Raw genomic sequence first — 14211 nt, 5'->3', positions numbered from 1 at the left:
TCTTGCTCCCGAGCAATCTTCCGCTCGGGCTTCTCACCACTCAATGTCGCTTGCCTCCTTCTCGTCTGCCAACATACTCCCGTGAGTCCTTCTCGCTAGCTGCGTCTTCCGCTCGACTACCGTGTTCCTAAGCACGCACTTAGACACAAGGTTAGAAACAACGCAGGACCTAACTTAACTTGTTGATCACACCAAAACAACCTTGGGGTTCCAACAATCTTCCCCTTTTTGGTGTGATCAACCCAAGTTAAGCTAGGGTCAAAACTAGACATAAAATTAAAACAAGTTATTGCAATAATGTGCAACAAAATTAAATTTCAAAAAAAAATTTTAATTTTCAATTTCTATCTCCCCCTAGACTTATACTAATTCTTCTCCCCCTTTGATCACAAAAAAAATGGGGTTTAAAAAGAACTAAGGGTTAAAGACTTAGAGTAAAAAAAATTTCTTAAAGACTTTAAGCAGAAATTTTCAATTTCAAAATTGTCTTATGAAAGTTTTTCTAAATTAACAAAAAATGAGAATTTTTCTAAGTAACATAAGCAGAAAATTTTTCTAAGTGAAAACTTTGAGAATTTTTCTAAGTGAAAATTTGACTTTGGCAAAAAGTATTTTCCTAAGTATAAAAATATTTTGAAAAAATGTTTTTTTTTAAACTTTGAAAGCATTAATTAATTCTAATTTTAATGCTTTGACAGAAAGTTAATTAAACATTTATTTTAATATTTTGGCTTCTAGGTCGTGGCGAGGCACTAGGCCTTCTTGGTTATTGGAGCAACAACCACTTCCTTAGACAAAACCTCATAGAGAAATTCATTGTTTAATTTTCTCACTGAAAAGCGCTAATTTTAATTTTAATTTTAAAACTTAGACTAAGCAAGATTTAGGAACCCAATAAAGGTTCCAGCCTACTGGATTGATTAAAAATTTCTTAGGGACATATTTTCTGGAGATATTCTTAATTTGTCCCGGGTGATATCTATAATACCAATTTAAATTTTTAAATTTTCTAGAATTAGATGAACATGCATGGTTTTTCAAATTATCTACTTGAATTTTCAAATCATTATTTTCAAGTTTCAATTTTTCATTTTCCAATTTTGATTTATCTAATTCTTCTAGAGGGCAGGATTTAGCTAAGATTATTTTTAAATTTTTTATTTCTTTTTCTAATTTACAGCAGTCTTTAGTTAATAACTTAACAAATTTATAAAGTTTATCGGGAGGAAGTGAACGTACCTGACTTACCTTATCGAGTTCGTTTTCCGTGTCTCCCCCTGAACTACTGCTTTCCTCTCACGAAGCTCCCCCTTCATCGATGCTCATTTCGGAAGAGCTTGACTCGCAGTCGTCGTCTTGATGACTTGCCATTAGAGCAAGTCCGGAGAATACCTCGACTTCCGACTCCGATGACGTATCATCCCACGTCGCCTTTAGGGCTTTTCGCTTTTGGATAGGCTTCTTACCCTTTTCCTTGTTCTTGTTCTTCAGCTTGGGGCAATTGTCCTTGACGTGCCATTCTTCGTCACAGTGGTAGCAGCGGATCATCCTTTTCTTCTTCCCCTGTGGATGGTTAGTAGATCTGGATTTACAAAGCTTCTTGAATCTTCTTACCATCATTACCATTTCCTCGTCATCGAGAGGGGATTCTGACTCTGGTTCGTCTCTCGAAGCTTTGAGGGCGATGTTATTCTTGGGCTCCTTCATTCCTACACATCTTGACTCATGCACTTCAAAAGTAGAAAAAAATTCTTCTAACGAGATCTTTTCTAAATCTTTAGAAATATAAAAGGCATCTACTAGTGATGCCCATTTTAAATTTCTAGGAAATGAATTTAGTGCGTACCTTAGCGAATCTCGGTTACTTACCGTTTCTCCGAGATTCGATAGTCCGGTGATGATCTCTTTGATTCTCGAGTGCAAGTGCGCGACTGTCTCATCTTCCCCAAGTTGCAGGCTGGTGAGCTGATTCCGAAGCAGATCTCTTCTGGCGAGCTTGGCTTCGGAAGTCCCTTCGTGCAGCTCGAGGAACTTTTCCCAAAGTTCCTTTGCAGAGTGGTATTGTCCGATTCTGTTGACTTCTTGAGGTGGAAGAACGCTTAGCAGATGGTATTCTACTTTACCGTTCGCCACGAATTCAGCCTGCTCCTTTTTTGTCCATTGACATTTTTCCTTACCTTCTGGAGCTACAAAACCGGATTCCATTGTTAAAGTTAATTCAAAGTCTGTGGTAAAAAATACCTGCATCAGATTCTTCCACGTAGCGAAATCTCCTCCATATTTCGGCGGGTGGATGCTTGGTCCGGCCATTATCTTTGCTTCGATTGGCGGTTAGTCCTCTTGAAGCTTCTTGGCTCTGATACCACTTGTAGGACCGTTGGGCCGGCTAGAAGGGGGGGGGGGGGGTTGAATAGCCCTGCAAAAATCAAAACGCAAACACCCTTCTCGAACTCTTAAACTAACACTTGTAAAATAAGAGAAATAAATAAAAGCAGAAAAATAAAAGGCACACCGAGATTTACTTGGTTATAACCGGGAAGGTTGTTAATCCAAGAAAGCGTAGCACTAGTATCTCCTTCAGGCGGAGAAGCCTTTTACAGCAATGAAGCACACAATAGAAGCTTAAAACAGAAAAGCGTACAAGTGTAGAAAGAATGCTTGAGTTCTCAGTTGATTGACAGCTTCTGGACCAAGGCTATATTTATAGTTTTGGTCGGGGCGCCTGGAAGGGTTCCGGGCGCCCTGGGGGGATAAAACTTTATCCCCCAACGTTCAGAACGCGAAAGACGCGTTCTGGTCAAACTTCAAGTTCCGGGCGCCCCGGAGCAAAAAGTCAACTCTGGTTGACTTTTACGTCCGGGACCTCTGCTCCGTTTTAGTCCCGCCTCGGTCCGAGTCTTCCGCTCCGGATCCGCTTACTTGGGTGATCTCTGCCATCCGGAAAAGGGCTCACCCGAACCCAACTTCCGGTCTTCTCAAGCGGGCTTCCCTCCGGCTTCTCGTCCCTCGGAATTGCCGCGTGTTTCCTTCTCGTCCGCCAGCGTACTCATCCGTAGTCTTCGTCCCTCGGTCGTCGACCTTCTCGCTAACTGCGTCTCTTGCTCCTCAAGCAATCTTCCGCTCCGGCTTTCGTCCCTCGGAACCACCGCGCGCTTCCTTCTCGTCCGCCGGTGTACTCTTCCGCAGCACCTCGTCCCTCGGACTGCCGTCCTTCTCACTAGCTGCGTCTTCCGCTCGACTACCTGTGTTCCTAAGCTCCTGCACACTTAGACACAAGGTTAGAAACAACGCAGGACCTAACTTAACTTGTTGATCACACCAAAACAACCTTGGGGTTCCAACAAAAATATTCGAGGATCTCTGCGCACTCCTTCTCCTTGGCTCACATTGTGCCCGAGGGTGATCATCTTCATTGGGACATGCAGCGGTGGAGTCGGTAGGTGGCCAAGGCTGCAGGAGCTGATGCTGAGGCAGAGGCTGGATCTGACACATCTGAGTCTGAGGATGACGTCCGGGCTCAACTTCTTTGGTTTGAGGAGACCATAGACACTTTATTTGAGGAGTTACGGTTGGAGCGTGATCTGGAGATGGTGCAAATCCATGGGTAGCTCACTACTCTTACGTGGGGGTAGGCTGCTACGCAGACGAGTCTAGTTTACATTCGATCTGATATCGCCTCACTCTATGATCTGGTCTGTTCTTGGACTGTTGGGCCCTCATTTCCACCTCCTCCTTCTGCTAGAGGTGACGCTACTGATGCTAGCACCTCCGGAGCGACTGCTCCTCCTGCAGCTAGTGGTGATGCTACTGGTACTGATGATATGATGGAGTTTTATATACCCTTCCCCAGGGACTAGAGGATGTCTACAGTGCACTTAGATATTTTCTTTTGGGTCATGACTGTTTGTATGAACCTTTTGACTTATCTATAGATTTTTTGAAAGGGTTACCCCTATTCTATCTATATGTTTATATGTTTATGTTTTTCTCATATTGCATATGTTTAGGGGGAGTGCCTCTACAATGTTTATATTCCTTGTATTTATTTAAAAGGAGTACACATGCTGTTGTGATTATATGCGTAGCTTAAGGGGGAGTTTGACTTCCTTCTTTAGTTTCTACTTTGTGTATCATTCTTTTTGATATTTGCCAAGGGGGAGAAAATATTGCATTTAAATTTCATGCTATTGCGTAACATCTTTTGCTAGTTTGCAAATACAGGTTATATAGTTTCATGCTATTGCAAAAGTTTATCATCCTACATGATATCATTTATGCTTATGTTATGCTATAAATTAGTTTAAACATAAATAAATTGTCAAATATTAAAAAGAGGGAGATTATTGGTGCAATCATGCCCTAAGAAAGAAATTTTGATGATTGATAATTATTTAAGTTTAGGCTAATATATTAGATCTAATATGAGTTTGAGTTTGCAGGACCAAGAAGGTTGAGGACCATATTCCTGGCAAGAGAAGCTCATGCAGGTCAGAAGATTAGATGCAAGGTAAGAGAAGTCCAAGGAGATCAGGGGACCAGATCTTTGGCACAAGAGAAGCCCTTACAGGTCAGAAGACCGAATGTAAGGTAAAAGAAATCCAAAGAGATCGAGAACAAGATTCTTGGTGAAATAATTGATAATCAGTTAAAGAAAAGTGTGCTAATTGATTAAGAAAAATGCTTAATCGATTAATAGGGTGTTAAGCGATTGAGCTAATCGCTTAATAAACCTTCTGTTTGAAATAGAACGTTTCCTAATCGATTACAGTAATCAATTAGGAAACTGTAAGTGATTGAATCAATCGCTTACGGTGTCATTTTGCTTCGAACAGAATGCTTCTGTTCGAAGCTTAAGCGATTGACTCAGTCGATTAAGAGATATTCTGTTTGAAAACAGAATAATTCCTAATCACATAAGCTAGTCAATTACCCTAATCTTAATCGATTAGGGTAGACGATTTGGAAGAGTTGCATAAATGAAACAGGTATCAAATCAATTACTTTAATTGATTAATGCCTGGTAATCGACTAAGATCACTTCTTAATTGATTAAGTCTCACAAATGATAAGAAAAATGACTCTTTATCTACGGTTTAAGAAGATCCGAAGAGTCTGTTTGAAGGGAACTGTTCTATTACTATCAAGTGTTCTCCATTGCTCTCCAATGCTAAAGCTCAACCTCAAGTTCAACTTCAAGTGCTCAAGCTCTCACTAGTACTACAATCTCAAGTCACTCAAAGAAGAAGAAGGTTTACTCAAAATCCTAATATCTTGACTTCTTCTTTCTTGTGAGGTATTTTGTTGAGAGGGAGATTTGTAGATGATTGTGTAAGGTTTCGCCACTTTCGGTGTTGATCCGAGAAGGAGAAGTTTCATAGTGTAAAGTGTTACTATGGTGTTGAACCTTGAATTAGTCACCTCAAGAAGGTGGATACCAAATAAATACAAGGAGTTAGCATTGTCTTCAAATTTCCACCGCGCAAAATCAAGTTAATCAAGAAATCGAAGTGATCCATTCACCCCCCTCTAGCTCAACCGGACCTAACAGGGAAGACACCAGTCGTGTGAATTTCTAGAGAGAAAATAGACCTTGGTCATGTGAATCAATATAGCCGTGCCAGGGCTATGCAAGGGTCAAGTCATGACGTGTGGAATTCGTACGAATGTGCCATATTTTCATTGAAGAAGAATACTTAGGTCGTGTGGAATGACATGGCCATGTGAGATTTCCAGAAACCACGCAGACCTTGGTCGTTTGGATCCATACAGTCATGACACGGGCCGTGCACAGCCTGTGCCAAGTGCTATAAAAGGGGGGGTTTCTCTCCCTTTTAAAATAGCATAGAATCTTAGATCCATCTTGGATCTTGGAGAAGGGTTCTCTCCCTCGGGGGAGCCCTAGGCTTCATCCTTGTCGATCTTCACCGATCTGTCCACCTCCGGAGCAAGGGAACGCCTCTAAGGACGTCACTGATGTGCGAACGACTATCACTCGCTCAGATTAAATTAATAAATTCTAATCAACCGGAACCCCTTAACCTACACTAAGGTAGTATAGTAGAGGGTCCGGATCGTCTCTCATGTGGAACTAGTGATAGGACATTCGTTCTCAGACTAAGTCAAACAAATGGGGTTTGGGGGTTTTGTTTTCTTATCCTTATTCAGGAAATGAAACCTTAACCTACAACAACGATGAATAGAAATAAATGTGAAACATGAAACTAGATCTTAGCTACTATCAATGACAGACATGCATTGCATCGTCACTTTACAACTCACATTTAGTCATCAATAGACCTAACAGAAGAACATAACAAGTAAATGTAGGAAAGTAAGAACAACATCTAAGTAAATGCAACTAAACAAATGCAATCTAACAATCTAAAGAACATAAGAACATGACTACAAGAATCAACATAAAAGTGAATTACAATTGAACAATTCAGACAAATAACAAGAATAAATCCTAATTACCAAACTACTTCTTCTCCTCTACGACCATTCATCGCACAACTACTGTCGCTGTCACTCGGAGGCCTGGATCAGAAACACCTTCACCAGCGAACAACAACTCTTCCGCCAGAATACTCAACTTCGACAATCAGTGATGGTTGATCTCTGCATCTTCTGGAATGACTGCTGATGAACTAAATGGAACTAGCAACACCAGTGAAACTCCATCAAGTGCTGTTATGAACGGAATGGAACCATGCACCTTGGAAACTCCCTTCGGCGTCAGGCTGAAATGTTGAAGATGGTAGAAAGATGCAGTTAAGATGGGATCGGTAGCGCCAAGGAAATACCCTCAAGTGCTACTGATGAGGTGAATGGGCTGTCACCCTCAATCTCCTTGTTCCTTTGCCCATCGGGGTAACTCCCTCAGTGAGAAAAGAAGTTTGAATAATTGTCGGGGATGAAAGAGAACACCGAAAAAATGCCCTCAAGTGTTGAGTCGATCGGAGCTCTCTCCCGACTCTTCCTCCTCTGAACCTAACGGGGAACTTCCTCCAGCAGAGAAATCAAAAGAGAAAAAGAAGAAGACTCATCGGGAAAACACCCTCAGCGAGCTGAGCTTGATTGGAGATGCTTACCGTCACTTACAACCACCGGAGATTGCTGTCGTTCGTCACCGATTGGACCAGATCGCGGAGGAGGAAGGAGAGAAAGGGCTAGCAGACCAACGGCAATGGAAGAGAAGACGCCGCCGACCGGTGGTGAGGAAGAAGAGAGGAGAAAGATGTGGTGCTGATGTGGGTTTGTAATGAAAACCTAGCTACGCGAGAAAGAAGAGATCGCGTGGTGATGCCTATGTTCCTCCGCTGCGTGAAGGTAAGGAATCTTAATTAGTTTCAATTTTGGGGTTAAGGAAAGGAATTCGAATTCAATAAGAAAAATGAAATTGAGTTTTAAGAGTGGGCTTGAGGAATGAGCTTCTCTCTTCTTGGATCCAAAATTGAATTGATGCTCTAAATGAACCTCTGGATGACTTGAGCTCTCAATTAACGGCTTAGATGTTCCAAATGTGATCTCTTTCTTTTCCCTTCAAATCAAGCTGAACTTGATCTAACTCAGATTCATGGCTCTTAAGATTTCCTACAAAACCAAATTCAAAATATAAGAAATAATATTATAATTGTAGGAAAATTATAATTAAGTCCAAAATAAATTCTACTCACAAAACATACATGATATTAAGCATACGAGAAGGTTAATATGATAAGTTCAAGAGCCAAAATAATAGATAAAAATGCTAGTTATCAGTCACGCTTCAAGGATAAGCATTCTCTTCTCTCTCAATTCATGTTTTGAGTTGTAGATACTATATTTATCGTCTCTTCATTATATTTTCCTTGTAACAGAGTAGATTTTCTAGATCCAGGATGTAAGAAGTAGTTGTGATGTGATGTGTGAACTATGTATTTAGATATTTTCTTATGCAATGATGTGTTTACTACTTGTTCTATGTATTATCCCTTTTATGTGTTTGACGAAATGTGTGAATGGTGTATACATTTAGACATGAGAGGTTTGTCTCTATGTTAAGATTACTACTAGACTGGATAATCGAGGGATCCTTAGTGACAGAGGATACTCATTCAACATGACATATTATGCCATTAATGACAGAGGACATTGATACTTACCCACTTTCTAGAGTCAAAAGATCTTAACATAGGATTAATTCTTGTTAGGGCATTTTAATTGAAGTACATCATCTAGTGTTACTGTTATGAAGTGACTGTGTAATCTAGGAACGTATGACCGAGGGTCCTAATGACATGGATTCCCTCTTAACCGGATTTCCTAGGTTATCTCTCTACTTAATGGTGTTAGAACTTGGGTAGACTCTCCGGTGCAACCTACACAGGGGTTTTGCTATGTTTTAATTAGAATCCCTATACGAGTGTAAGCATGGAGTTAGGTAGATGAACAATGCATAAGGGGACATTAACTAGTATTATAACGAAATCGAAATCTTAGCATCTATCATCCATCCCTTTCAATATCATTTCTTATTTGTTCTCTCTCTCCTTCTTTTTAATCTTTCTCTCACTCTCTCTTTTTCAACCAACCTTTCATTTGTCTAGGAAATTCTTTATGCTAAGTCAACTAGTATTTAATCAACAGTCCCCGTGAGATCGATATTTTTATTACTGTCGATGTAGCCGTGTACTTACAGTAACGTAACATTGAGCCTCTTGATTTTTTTTTCTACTTGGCTCAACCGGTTGAGTTGAGCTTGACTCTCTCATGGGGAGCGAGAGGGAGCCTTAAGAGAGGCCGCCTTTGACAAGTAATTCTTTAAAGCTTTGTTTTCCTGGGCTAGACTGGTAAATTTTTTCACCATGCCCATCCCAATTATCCATTTCTATAAAACAAACATTGTCAGATGTGTTATGTGTTCAAAGTGAAGGATAGGCGAAGAGTTAAAGCATACCGTGGTTAAATTGTAGGAGTACTCATCTGTCATCACCGTCGGGTGGGGTTTGTTCAGTCAGCTTATAGCCATCTCCCAGGCCTCTATTAGCTGACCTCTCAATAACACTCGGTCGTTGAGTGGTGGGGGAGCTGAGGGAGACTCTATGGCCTGAGTGAACTGTATATCATAGGCGGTGGAGATGTGGTAAAGCCTCTTTAGCTCGATGCCAGGAGTTGGAGTAGGCGAAGCTTTAGCGAGAGGGGTCACAGGAAGAGCGGTATGAGGATGCAAAGTAATGATCGAGTAGTCGATCGACAGGGAGGTGGACTCCTACAGCTAGCGTGTCATTCCTTTGCTCCTCACCCAGCACTAAGACCTCCAATCCAAGGACGACTGGTCCCATAGTCGGTCAGACCCAAGGGACCTAGTGTTTTACTCTTGTGCCAAGAAACTTAGTGTATATCCGACCATCCATTAGCCACCCAGGTTTAAAAGACAACCGGCCTACCATAAGGTCGGCTGGGAATATATTCGACCAGGTCTTGGGGACCTAACATTCCATTCTCAGGATACGATTCAGCATTTATCAGTATACATCTAGTCTACCCAATAGTCGATCGAGTTTATGGGCCTTCACCACTCAGGCATCCGTCCTCCCTTATACAGGTGGTTGGTTATAATGCTGATTAGATTTTAAGATCTAGGGTCCTTATCTCAGAGTAAATATACAAAACCAATCTAAGAGGGAACCTGACTGGACTTCCAGAGTTAAGGATATCACTTCAGGGATAAACCTCCAAGTATAAGGATGATCAGCTGAAAGCATCGATAGGGCCTCTCGAGGCTCGGTTCTCCATTCTTTAGAAGCAAGTATCCCTGTATATGACTGGTCGGTCATAGAATCTTCCGAACCTAGGGGACTTGGTTCTCTATTACTTCATAATCAAACCTTCATCATCACACGACATATATCAGGGCAGCGCTAAAGGCCGAATGCCCTTACAGGATTTAGTATCTTGCTTATATATTGATATGCCACTATAGTATGCAACCGGTTGATTAAATACCTGACCAGGAGATATTCAGAGGATAACATTGTCATAGAATTGCAATCGTTTGTCAAAGAATATTATTTTATTAAAACAAATACAATCAATAGAACCTTCTCCGAAGGTGACTATACACCTGCCATCAGATAACACACAGTGTATTCCTGTAATCGCTTCATTAATGATGCAAAGTTATAAAAGGGGTACACGTGGAGAAAGATTTCTCGGGCGGTGATTATACATCTCCCAGGCTATAAGTCTTTCCTCACTCGACAATCTCTGACAATTGACATTCTCTGGCACCTCATGATTGCAAAGGTTGTGAGAGGTAGTATAGTAAGGAGGTCCTCTCCGTTGGCAAGGTACGCGCAACTCTCACGCTCAAGCTCATGCACACATCTACTGTTCTTCTTCTATTTTTCGCTCGACCAATACACTGACTTAAGTGTCAAAGAGTCTTTGTCGGAGATTTTTTCCCTGTTTTTTGGGCACTGACATTTTGTCTGCTCTTTTAAGCATGTACAAGTAGAAAGAAGGAACCCCCTTTTTCATTTGGTCAAAGTCTACTCACTGTCAACGACATCGTCATTTGCCCAACATGTTATTTCCATCGATTTCAGACAGGATCATTGTCCACGATCGCTCACATAAGGATGTGCTGGCTATTATATATAAATATATATATATATATATATATATATATCTTATCTTATTATCTTATTATTATTTTATTAAAAATCTCCCCCTTTTACTAACTAACTTTGGTGAAGCCTAAAATGCATTTACGTTAATGTCCTTTTTTCTATTTACATTAAAAATAATTCCAAAGTTTATTAGTAATTCCACAAGCGAAACAATCAGTGATCTAGAGTTCGAGATTCAGCTACAACATATTATTATTAATTTTTCTTATCATTAACTTACTCTGGTTGTTTTATATAAAAAAATATAGTTTTCTTTAGTCCCATATCTTAGAATTGACAACACTATGATCAAAAAAATTTCTATAAATATTTTAGGCCGACGATGTTAAAAAATATACTTTTCTTAGTTTTTTTTACTAAAACAAATATAATATTAAATTAAAATAATTTTTTGCATAAGGAAATCCGTTACAGTAGTCATTATTGCATGAATTTGACGAATCTTATCCAAATAATTAATTCTTGGTTTATAAGGGTGACACTAGAAAATCTAAACAATTCGAATTTTTAAAGACCCAAATAATTTATATATTATTATATTTCACACGCGTGCATGATCACACTAGTGTATATATAAATATATATATATATATATATATATATATATATATATATATATATATATATATATATATATATATAACTTTTAATTAACTAAATAAATTTAAATTATAAAAGTTTTTAATAATTAAATGAGAGTCAAGCCCGAATATGTTACCTCGTTTTGAGCCCAACAGGCCGAAATCAGAATCGTTTAAAAATCTTCCCCCAATTTCCACTGCGTCGTTGGATAACGGCTGGACAAAGTGAGGGAGAAGCGGCCACGAAGATCAAATCTCGCTCATGGCTCTCCTCCTCGGCTCAATCCTCCTCCCCGCCAAGGTAAAACCAAGATGTATGCTTCGGTTTCAAGCTTTTCGTGATCTTCGATTTCGTTTCCATCCCGAATTTTTCCTTTTTTTTGTTTGTTTGCAGTGGGAGAATAGATTTCCATCTCCTTCAACGATTTCCGCCATGGAGAGGCGGCGGATGAAGCCTTCGTTCTCCGTCAAGGCTTTCGTGAATCCCTTGGACGATCCCATCCTCAAGCAAGCCTTCAAGGTAACGATTCCGTTTCGCCCTCAAGGTGTTCACTTTATTGTCTCAACTAGTTTAGGGTTGGGTTAGGAGCCGGTGGCGTTCGTGGGCGGGGTGTTCGCGGGCCTCCTGCGGCTCGATTTGAATGAGGAGCCGCTCCGGGAGTGGATCGCCAAGACCGTCGAGGTCGCCGGTATTGACGCCGATGGTGACACCCAAGGGAATGCGGCGGAGGCGGACGACGAGGGTCCTCAGCCGATCGAGATTGAGTGAGGTTCTGTGTGGACACTAAAAATGAACGAATGAATGCTTGATGGTAAACTGAAGTGGTTCGAGTGCAAATCTCTTCCATAGGTACGTAGACTGTGGTAAATCTCTTCAGAAATTTAATAACAAATTTATATGCATAAATGCATATTCTAAAGACACAACAAGAACAAATTTTTTCGAATTGCCAGAACATCAAGAGACAAGAAGAAGGCTATTGAGGTAGAAAACAATACAAGGGCTTCATATGAGATGAAATTGAGAGTTTGCTAGAGGTGTGAATTTTGGATGTGTGCAATCCATAGACTACTTACTATATTGTTCTTGAAAAATAAGGCATAAGCATCACTACTGTTTCTTATTATTGTTCATGATATTTTTTTTTTTCACTTCTAGATAAGAATTTAAGAATTCCCATGTTAGGTATGTCATAGCTAGAAGATTTCTTGACGAGCTAGTTTACTTGAGATGATTAGAGTGGAGGTTATTTGCCAAGATAAGACATGTTTGTGGAGGATAGTTGCGAGGGGGGAATTGAGTTCATGCTAAAAGTCATACTCATCTCATAAGAAAGTTTTAAAGAATGTGGTGGGTGATTTCGATAAGGTTTATGGTTATCTCCTAGAATACCTATGTGAATTAGCATTCAAGGACCCAAATATGTATGTTGCACTTAAGTCGAATGGTGTCAATTAGTTTAATGAAGTTTTTTGGGCTTTTGCATGTACTTTCTCAAGCTCGTTGGAATTAATGCAACACTATTTTGGAGTATTATTGTTGATGATCATTTTAGTAGATGGGAACGAACTTTTTTTTTGTAGGATTTGCAATGACTAAAGTTGAGTGTCAGTTTGCTTAAAAGTGGTTCCTTCGACACTTGAAAAAATTTCTAATACTTGACTCATCCCAATTAACATTCTCTCGGCTAGACATTGTGGTTTTCTATAGGTGGTAGCACAATTTACCTAGAGGCGTTGTGCATACATATTATTTTTACCGCTTGTCATAACATGGTTACCGACACATATCCCCTCATGGCTTTGGTGTAGTGGTGAGACCATAGTTTGTAGAATCGCGATCCTACGTAGAATCGATTTAGGGTCAGGATCGGATCGGTCAGGATCGGATCGTAGAATCGTACGATCCTACCAAAAACCCTTAAAATCTTATCATATATGATTAATAATTAGAAAAAAATACTTAAAAAACTCATTTACATATAAATAGATAACTAATTTTGCATATATATGCAATCATTTACACTCAACACCTTAGATTACATTACTACATGTACAAATTTAAATTAACTAGTAATTTAACTACTATTCTCACATAGTAATAATATTTATATTTTCATATCATAAAATGAAAGAATATAAAATTTCTATTAACACAATAATAATAACACATTCAACGTCAAAAATATTTCCTTGGTTTATAAGATGATCCAATTTAAAGGCCAATAAAGCACCTAACGTACATAACAAAAGTTATTGGATCCTTTGATTCAAATATGAACGTCGAAAATAATCTTCTAAAGATTGGTTGTTGTCACACAATACTAGACAATAGACATCCAAAAATTCATCATTTTGGGGGAAAAATGACAGAATATTATTGATAAAAAACTAACTCAAAAATAATTAAATATATGTTTAAATAATTTAAAACCCTAACAAGATGAAAAAAATATAATAATAAAAAATAAAATCTTCTAGGCATCCGAAAAGGATTTAAATAATATTTTTTGGGTTTGAAATAGGGTGGTTAAGGATAAACTTTGAAATTTATTAAAGATCTCTGAACGAGCTTTGATTTGATATATTATAGGCCTCGTGGTTCAATCCGAGTCAAAAGTTATGACCTCTCAAAGCTTCCACCGATCCTGCTCCGATTCTGCTCCGATCCTGTTACGATCCTACCGATCCTGTTCCGATCCTACCGATCCTGTTCCGATCCTACCGATCCTGCTGCGATCCTGCTGCAAAACTCGATTCTGCACGATCCTGGATCGATTTTGGGTCTTAGGATCGTAGGATCGTACGATCCTACGATCCGGATCGCGATTTTGCAAACTATGGGTGAGACACTTCAGCGGTTAGTCAGGTACCTAAGATTTGAATCTCAACTATGGCGTAGTGTAAAATATCTTTTCTCTAATAGGATGACAAACCTAAGGTTGCTGGCCGCCTTG

The 14211-nt window shown here is 39.5% G+C and overlaps 1 protein-coding gene across 2 annotated transcripts; it reads left to right on the top strand.

The window, feature by feature from the left end:
- Positions 1–11422: 11422 nt before the first annotated feature.
- Positions 11423–12381, top strand: LOC122024219 (UPF0426 protein At1g28150, chloroplastic-like). Of its 2 annotated transcripts, XR_006123373.1 has the most exons (4): positions 11465–11555; positions 11649–11774; positions 11841–12104; positions 12209–12381. XR_006123373.1 is itself a non-coding variant. In XM_042582784.1 (3 exons), exons 1-3 carry the CDS (start codon positions 11517–11519, stop codon positions 12021–12023), a joined length of 348 nt encoding a protein of 115 aa, XP_042438718.1. In that variant the 5' UTR covers positions 11423–11516; the 3' UTR covers positions 12024–12381. The 2 variants fall into 2 exon arrangements, 1 of the variants encoding a protein (XP_042438718.1); XM_042582784.1 differs by having other exon boundaries at positions 11423–11555; positions 11841–12381.
- The last annotated feature ends 1830 nt before the right edge of the window (positions 12382–14211 follow it).

Source organism: Zingiber officinale, chromosome 9B, assembly GCF_018446385.1.
Source record: "Zingiber officinale cultivar Zhangliang chromosome 9B, Zo_v1.1, whole genome shotgun sequence".
Classification (NCBI taxonomy): Eukaryota; Viridiplantae; Streptophyta; class Magnoliopsida; order Zingiberales; family Zingiberaceae; genus Zingiber; species Zingiber officinale.
The sequence above is the reverse complement of the archived record's forward strand: the minus strand, read 5'-3'. Positions and strand labels throughout refer to the sequence as shown.